Raw genomic sequence first — 8,887 nt, 5'->3', positions numbered from 1 at the left:
CCATAGCATCCATAGAAATCGGCACAGTCGATTCAAACCCATGAACGACATTAGCGACCGAGTCTCCCACCAGGAGGAGATCAACGCCACATTCTTCAGCTATACCTGCACAGTGATGGGATCGAACCCGGGACCTTCTGGTGTTAATATTACCAGCGGTCATAGCATCGTAACACGTCATCATAGTTATTTTATCACCTTCCCGATGAAGCTTCTTGATCTGTGTTAAAGTGATCTTCTTAGGAGCTTTCGTGTGCGGCGCTGAACGATGGGTGAATCGAAAATTCGAGCAATTTATGGTATGACAAAAAATCGGAAAAATATATCAGCCTTTAGTTTTTAGGGAAATTACTTAGATGGTCAACTGCATGTGTTGGTGACAATATGAAAAAATTTCGCAAAAAAATTCTCATTGATTCCCCTACATCTATAATCAGCTCTGGAAACTCCTCTAAGCTCAGCTGAGGAAAGCAAACATATATTCCTCCAATGGCAAAATCACGTAATAATAATGTCGAACAACATTTTCCTATAAAAGCAGTTGACCATAATACGACCAACGACTTCGAAATCGAGTTATTGTTATTACCCTTAGACGCCGCCTTAGCACCACCATAAGGCGAGGCTTCGCAGCTGCTGCTGAACATTCTACTAGGGGAGTTCAGCACTCTGAAATTACGATGAAAAAATGTAGTTTTTTTTCAGAATTCAATTACGACTTGGAAATTTGAGTCAGATTTTCATACAGTGATCTCGAGGCCTCACCTGAAGGAGTTCTGTTGAGCTGTATGGAAAGTAGCTGGTCGGATAGATGCAGTTGACACTGAGCGACTGAGTAGATGCGACAACAACAACGATGATGATGAAGGCGATCCCTTAGAACACAGAGAATAGGACATCAACAACAACTATCAACGAATGAGTATCGATAACACTAGTACGGCTTCCTGAGGAGTATCCCCAACTACTACCATTCAAGCTGTGTCACTCAACTCAACGGTTAGGGACTTACAAGCGGTAGAGCTTATCTCCCCATGTAGCGACCCAAGATATAGAATCGCTAACGACCGCCGCACTGAAAGACCCTAGAGGCGTTAGCGAGGGAGAGCAAGCTAACGGAGCGAGTAGCAAAGACAGGAAGATGAAGGTACTCGGAAGGAATACATCAGAAAAGGGTGATGGGACAGCTGCTAAGGCCTAAGCTCATGTTGTGGTGGTCGTCGTAGACAGTAGCGCGCGCCCTGATACATGGCTCTAGCTGCTGTCCTCCTCTACAATATTAAAGTTGAGTATATACTAAGCTATTTAATATATATGTGTTTAATAATAAAATTATACTTTGAATACAAAAAATAATAGTAACTATGTAGTAAATGATAGTGTATATATGACTACAGTTGTTATCTACATATCCGAACCGCTCTAACAATGGTTGTGTTGAACTAATCACAATATATATACATGATGATCTCGGTTTTACCACCGTTATTTTCTCGAGTGATCGATTACCATATTATTAACAACCACTGGCTCTCCGATAGAGAGCATAGCACGATGCAGTTGTCGTTGGATCAAAAGAGCTTTCGTTATCCACTACCAAAACCGTTTCATGTTATAAGGAATGTGAGCAAACGATCATAAAAATTCTCCTAGGGGAATTCAGAGTAATCATACATTCCCTATTGGAATCTAGAGTCTCGATACAAGTAATGGTTAACGATAATACGACATGTAAAACCAGTAGGCGAGCCTACTATAACAGCTGCAGAGGTAAGCGTCGCCAGGTCTACTGCTTCCCAGAGGAGGAGGAGAGGGTTAAATCGATATACTATCAGAAGCAATCTATAATGAGCCGCCAATTCGAAAGTTACTATACGACAAAATGCTCACTCGGTGACCTGATGTGGTCGTTGACAGATGCTATACGGAGGACTCGTCAAGTAGTCAGCTTCGTATTTCACCACCAACATGATGATTTAACAAATTCAATATAAAAACTTGGTAATATTTCGGACAACCATTTCGGTTAACAACGACAAAATATGAGAATATTGCACACATACTGCGGCTGAGCGAATACCTAACAAGTTTTTTTTAAATTAGGATTAACTTCCAACCTCGTCAGTTCGCAAAAGTAATATTCACAACTACATGTGTCGGTGCCAACAAAATGAAAAAAAAATTTTGAGAAAATTCTTTATTTGGTTTCTGTACTAGAATTCGTATAACTAGTGGGAGAAATGCTGGGCTCAACTGAGGAGAGCGAATATATATTTCAACACTGCGTTCACTCCGCCGAAAACACAATATTTCGTTTCGCGATGGGATTTACTTTTTTAGTAGATTTTATGAAATTATCATCGGAATATCATCGGGTGTAGGGAAATATGCACATTTTTGAGTATATTTTTTGATAATTTTGCGATTTTTTTCGCCGATGTTTTCGCGAATCTTCGTAGTGAAAGTCTCCTGAGCTCAGCTGAGATGTTCGATATGACATTTTCGTGTCGCAGTGAACTCGTCGGGATATGAAGATTCACTTTTTTACTATCAGAGTACAGTCACCCACTGGTAATATTCCGTGGAAAATAACACTATTGTTGAGCGGAGCGAAGCTGGGGATATAAACGTGGTAATATTGGTGACCTAATTTCACTCAAGAGATTGTTATCATTGGAGTTTCACAACTACCCGTTTTACGTGAAGTGGCGTCGTAAAACTCGGTGAAAAACGCGATATTCAACGCGGTGATATGCAGTAGTCGTGAAATATATTTTCCATATCACTAGGGTGAAGAAACTCCATCATATACATTAAAATGATTTTTATTGTTTAATATGATGACACCGACGCCGTTCGCGTGACCTTGTGTATTTTTTGCCAATCTTAATCACATCTAACAGCGTGCATTTCCGACGCTTCACTAGTCTGTTATTTATAATATGTTCGCTTAGTAAAAGTAGCTACTACTCTCACTGGAGTCTCTCGCAGAGGTTAAAGCCCCTGCATGAAATCTGGTATTATCTGTCGAATTCAACTCACGGAATTTTCTAGTGAAAAGTGGCTCAATAGGAAGATCTGGGAGAGCACTTTTAAATGGTATTTTTGAATTGTAAAATATGATTTGCCTCTGCTGAGCTATGTGCAGTTGACATACCGAAATTTACTCAAAATCTGTGAGCAAAAGTGCTTCCTGGTAAAGCGTCGCTATAGGGAATTGACAAACCACAATATGTGATTTAATATTGTATGGTTTACTTGATGAGAATACGCGATGATATGAATTAGTAATAGTAGATATACCAATTATGGAAAGAAGCCAACTGGGAGTATCAAATCGTAACAGCAAGCGGTGGGGCTATCACCCCCACGCGCCCTACAAGTGAAACGGAGATCAATATCTATATTTTTTTAGTTTTCACATCTAATAAGCCTTAATAAGGTTTGTTTGCGTATTCGAAAAGATATGCACTTTTCCCTGTGAAAATCGAACACACTGTAGTAAGTAGTGGGATTTTAGAAGTGCTCTCCAAGATCTTTCTAATAAGACACTCCTCAGTGGAAAATTCGAATTTAGTTGTGCACCCTGTATTTACTTTTGTTGTCGCAGATTGCGACTGTCGGTCTAGATGGTTTTTATTTTTCTATTTCCAGTGTTGGAATATATGTTCGCTCTCCTCAGCTGAGTCAAAGAATTTCCTCACTAACTGTAAAATTCACATGCGAACTCAAGTAGTATGTTCACAAACTGATGGGAAGATTTCCTCAGAATTTTTTTCATATTGTTATCACCAACACATGTGGTTGACCATGTACATATTTTATCACACTTTTTATCAATCTATCCGATTCCGATAGTTTTTTGTTGAGTTCCCAGTGGGATGAATGTCGTAGGTAGAAGTAGTTGCCTGAGTATAAATGGAGGATCATCAGGATTCTGCGGAGCTTAGTTTCGACCCGGTAAGGGGTGTTGAAGTCGTAGAAATTTCGATGGAGTTTCTTGAGCGGTGACATGAAAAAACATATTTCACCACTACTGCATACCACCGCGAATATCACGTTTTTTACGGAGTATTACGACGTGAAAAGGGCGAAACTTCAGTGTATTCTCAACAGAGTTATTGTGTATGTGAAAGTTTCTGCGATTACGGTATGAGCTACGACGCTCGCTTTGCAACTGTGTTTGTGTTGTTTGTATAGATGATATAGACTGCAACTATGGTGGTACTGCAAATTATCAATGTTGTATTCACACCGTAGTTGGGGCACACTACGGAAGTGTTTGTAGTTACGGTATGAGCTACGCTCGCTTTGCAACTGTGTGTGTTATACTAGTGATGGTCAGTATCAGTAGAATACGATATAAGACGTTGAATCGGCATCCCCATAGGAACCACTCTAGTGTTGACTGTGTTTAGGTATGGCAGAAAGCTCAGTGTCTGAATATATGTGAAGTAGAACAGCTTCTACGACAACCCTACGCCCGTTTGGTTGAGTCGGGTCGTACTAGTGCTAAGACACAATGCCTAGAGCAGAGTTATAAGCATGCACTCAGGTAAGGAGTCAGTCGTTTTCAGTCGTTCTGTCACAGCAGAGTTAAATGGAGTTTCACTACTACCCGCTTTACGTGGAGTGGCGTCGTGAAACTCTGTGGAAAACGCGATATTCGCAGTAGTCGTGAAATAAGTTTTTCATATCACGGCCGCTCGTGAAACTCCAATGGAGTCAGTTGTCGTTTTGATGACATTCCAATGAGACATGCTCAACTACATATATGGTGATTGATACGATTCCCTACAATTCGTCTGCGCCTTTTTGAAAACGCACTCAAAAAGTCCAAAGTTAATGCTCTGGTCTCGTGGAAATGTCGGTGGTTTTTGACACACACTCTTCTAACAGAAATTGACCTATTCTGTTCATCCGGTTTTTGTTGTCAGGTTTTCTAAAATTACAGATCCTGAAGCCTTGACGGAGCTGCGTGCAGCACTCGAGGACTGGGAGCCACCTACTGCGGCTCAGGGAGGCAAGTTGCACAGCTTCGAGATGGTCAGTGCTGCTTCCTCTCTCTGGTGTTGATTACTATTTCTCTTTCAGGCGCAGTTGGTGTCGTTACTGCCAGAAAACGCGAGTGTGGCGAAATCGTTGATACCGAGTATGTCACGATATAGTGACAAGTGAGATGCTCATTTTATTGCTAATTATAATGATGTTACTTTTCAGTGATCTCGATCAGCTGCTCGCTGACATAACTACTTACAAGAGTTTTGGTGGCGGTATGGGTCTGGAAGAGGACGGTCAAGACGAATTGATATGAGACATTATAGATCATCCAACTTTCACTTGATGAGCGGCGGTCTGTGTTGACTATAGTGTCGGTGAAAAGATACGAAACGGATGTATATTCTTATTAGACAGGAACACGGACGAGATAGCGGATAATATCATCAGGGTTTGGACTCAGGAATAGGGCTTTCCGAAACGGCAAAAGTCTGTTTTTGATGCGAGGTTGACAGTGGGCATAACACAGCCGAAGGTTGTATTAGGCCCTGACTATCGACCGGTCAAAATCTATCGAGATCCGGCTTATCGGGGGAACGACTCTTCCCCGATCCTTGTGGGACAATAATTGTGCCACACGTTGGTATCCTTCGCACGCCCGATGAAACGCTCGGGCCAGCCTCAGTCATATCAACAAGTTCGAGACGCCATTTTGCTGGCTCGGCCTCTCGAGACTTGTTTTCCTTTGTTTTCCCATCCCAAACCCGCCCGGGACATTTCTCCTCTCCTGCCCTATCTTTCACTTGACAATGCTCCGGCCAACCGTCAGCAAGCGATCATCAAGTCAGATATCCACATCCTGTCATTGTGCTCCCAGCCGCCATCACCATTGTGTGGAAGCTGTGGCCACCACAACCTACAGCTTACAAGGCTGCATCAGGCCAGCAGCCTCGGTTGGAAGCATGTAAGAAGCTCCGAATCGTCACTGATCCAGCCACGGCTGAGATCCCTTCTTCGTAAGCGTCACGACCAGTGATGAAGCCGCTCATCGAGCCAGCCTCGATGATGCATCACCACCGGCCGCATACTGACAGGATATGACTGGCTCCCACAGCTGTGGCTCGCCGAACGGAATAAAGACTCTCGCACAGAGTCTCTGTCATGCTCGCCGAGCGAGCTGGCTAGCATCAAACCACAGCTCAGTGGGTAAACTCATCAAACAGACGATGTGCTCTAGTGGTTAAGGAGATCAGCTCCTAACCCACTCGGCTATAGCTTTCGCGAGTTCGAAACCTCGTGCTGTCGATGAGAACCCATTTAAGGTTGCGGTCTGTCCGCCTCTCTCTCACCCTTTGTTTGGACAGCCCGTGATCTCGTAGTGGATTTTGTAGCTGATTCACTTGCCGACTCTTCGAACTCTAACACGTAGGACGGTGCAAAGCAATGGCCCACCCCTCGTAATTTCACAGAAAGTGACAGTTCGTGAACACGAAGATACCATTTGAGAGCTCTCTCCAACCCTGTATGAATGGCTCTGATATTCGTTTTGTGCACTGAGGTAAAGGGACTCATGTAGCTTGGAGAAATAACATTTCCCAGGAGAAAATGATATTCTTATTGTGATGACATTTACATGGGAAACTGATTGAAGAATGTGTTCCTAACGATGTGGAAAATTCAAAATGAGTTCTCTCCGGGAACATTATATTTTTCGGGAGGTATGCTGCCCTGCTGAGGTAACGTCGAAATCGGCTACAAAGGGAAGAGCCCTACAGCGTTGGAGAGAGCTCGCTAAGGGCATTCAAATGGTATCTTTTTTGCTCGCGACCTGTCACTTTCCGCGAAGTTACGAGGGGTGGACCCTTTTTTGCACCACCCTGTAACTGTTCGACATGCTTATACGAGTTACAGATGAATCCTCTCACACGAAGTGATAAATACTACGACTGTCACTGACAACTTGCTGTTAAATTCATCAACATTTTCATTCTCTCTCTCCGAGAGAGAGTCTCTCGTGCTCTTCGTGGTTCGACTGTTAGATGCCTCATAAACTTTATACCCCTAGAGCGGCGTAATTAATGTAGTAATGAATATACCCTCGCTTCGCAGTAGTATTCACGAGGACCGTAACGTGTATAGCAAACCATGAAACTCCATGGATTATTTCAATCAGCCCATCTCAAACGATGCTCAACTGCTTTTGTCATATTGTTAGCCATTAGGGAGCTCAATGCAATGGTTAATGGAGTTAGAGATGGTATGGATTCTTTTTAGGAAGCATTCACGAAGTATTGACAATTGCGCTGTTCGTACTCTTCACATACATAGATACCCGTTGTTGTGTTCGTCCCAGTAAAACTGTTGCCGTGGGCATTGACAACAAATGGAATCGAGAGATTCTATTAACAATCATATTCATTAAATTATGATCAACTAGCTTCGAGCTGAGCTGAGATTCCATAGAACTCGGCACAATTACACATATAGTATACCCATTACCACTATGCAGCTCAACAGTGAACGTCGAGGATGATAGCTTGGCTAGTATTCGAACAGAAATCTCAACATGATAGCATTGGCTCTTGAGAGACCGAAGTAACATCATATTATAATTACACAAAAACCAGCTGAAAGTGTTCGTAGTTAGATCGGACCAATATATGAACAGGCGACGCGAATGCGCTCATCTCAATTTCAATCTACAACGTTAATGGAGAATTCGTTGCAGACATGATATTGCTCCTCAGTGCTGCAGAAAAATATTCGCTTTCCTCAGCTGAGCTCGATACTTTCCTCAACTATCAAACGAATTGGGAGAATATATGAGTAGTATACAGAAACTAACAAGAGTTATCCAAAATTTCCTCAGAGTCATAGTATTGTCACCAAACCATGTGGTTGACCATGCCCATATTTTACCACCCTATTGTTTCTAGTGACACAGCATTTTATAGGAAATCCTTTGCGCTCATTCGACCTGGTCTAGAGTGCGCTGCGATGCTCTACGATGGTCGGTACATCAGACCCCGATTGTGACAAGAGGGAAGTCATCTACGGCCTCACAGTGAGGGGAGGCGACGAAGTCGTATTACCCATACAGACTGTCACACAATATCGATGCCGATGGGTGGCGTAGCTATTGGTGAGTACCTCAGTGGTGCAGTGCGTGGTGAAATATGCACATGGCCAACTACGTGTGTTGGTGACAATATGAAAATTCCGATAATATTTTGGGAAATTTCCGTTCGTTTCTGTTCACTTCAACCCGAATTTGTATACAAATTTCTATAATTAGTGAGGGAACTGTACGAGCTCAGCTGAGGACAGCGAACATAGGAGTTGCCAATTCTGAATCGGTCAGCGGACAGACGAAAGTGAGACTGCCAATAAGTCGGATATGTCAAAGGAGAGTTCTGGAGTCAACTCAACCATGAAATGTTCCAAGATTTGTGATTTAGTCTGGCGGTCTAATAATAAGATTTAAGTCATGACTCAGTGGCTCTATAGCTCAGGAGGCGTAACTCCTCAAGTAAGGACTCCTTACCAAGAGAATAGATGATGAAGCTGTCCTTACTAAGGAGCGTAAGGAATTCCTACTCTTGAGGTACGCATTAAGGAGCAGTTCCTACGTTATGGGCCCAGTATATGAAGTCATGATTGAGTGTGACCGTTCGCCGTCATAAGATGACAATGAAAATAGTTCGCCCATTAAGCAGCATGTCAGGAAGTTTGTATTTGCTCAAGTTGAGAACCAACGGGGGTAGATGTGAAGGTCTGTGATGTTACTGTTTGTGTTGGCTTCCAGCGTATCATCGCTGTGCGAGGTTGGGTGTTGGGCACCTGCTTTGCTCGAGCCTTAGTATATGCCATGATGGCATATAGTCAACTT

General features: G+C 42.8%; 2 protein-coding genes across 2 annotated transcripts in view; one reads left to right on the top strand and one right to left on the bottom strand.

The window, feature by feature from the left end:
• The window catches only part of Pmar_PMAR015934 (3-methyl-2-oxobutanoate hydroxymethyltransferase, putative), a gene marked incomplete at both ends in the record, with an annotated part of 2,358 nt that extends 1,711 nt beyond the window's left edge, over nucleotides 1–647 (bottom strand). The window contains 3 exons of the mRNA XM_002776653.1: nucleotides 71–105; nucleotides 154–261; nucleotides 590–647. Of these exons, the coding sequence (XP_002776699.1) occupies nucleotides 71–105; nucleotides 154–261; nucleotides 590–647 (201 nt within the window). The remainder of the gene's footprint in view (nucleotides 1–70; nucleotides 106–153; nucleotides 262–589) is intronic.
• A 3,271-nt stretch (nucleotides 648–3,918) lies between these two features.
• Pmar_PMAR015933 (DNA-directed RNA polymerase II 16 kDa polypeptide, putative) lies at nucleotides 3,919–5,314 on the top strand (the record flags this gene model as incomplete). The annotated part of the gene is made up of 5 exons (XM_002776652.1): nucleotides 3,919–3,960; nucleotides 4,419–4,555; nucleotides 4,938–5,046; nucleotides 5,095–5,174; nucleotides 5,221–5,314. 5 exons carry the CDS (start codon nucleotides 3,919–3,921, stop codon nucleotides 5,312–5,314), a joined length of 462 nt encoding a protein of 153 aa, XP_002776698.1.
• Between the last annotated feature and the right edge of the window lie 3,573 nt (nucleotides 5,315–8,887).

Source organism: Perkinsus marinus (genome assembly GCF_000006405.1).
Source record: "Perkinsus marinus ATCC 50983 genomic scaffold scf_1104296953072, whole genome shotgun sequence".
Classification (NCBI taxonomy): domain Eukaryota; phylum Perkinsozoa; order Perkinsida; family Perkinsidae; genus Perkinsus; species Perkinsus marinus.
Note: the sequence above shows the minus strand (reverse complement) of the source record. Positions and strands in the feature narration are given on the sequence as shown.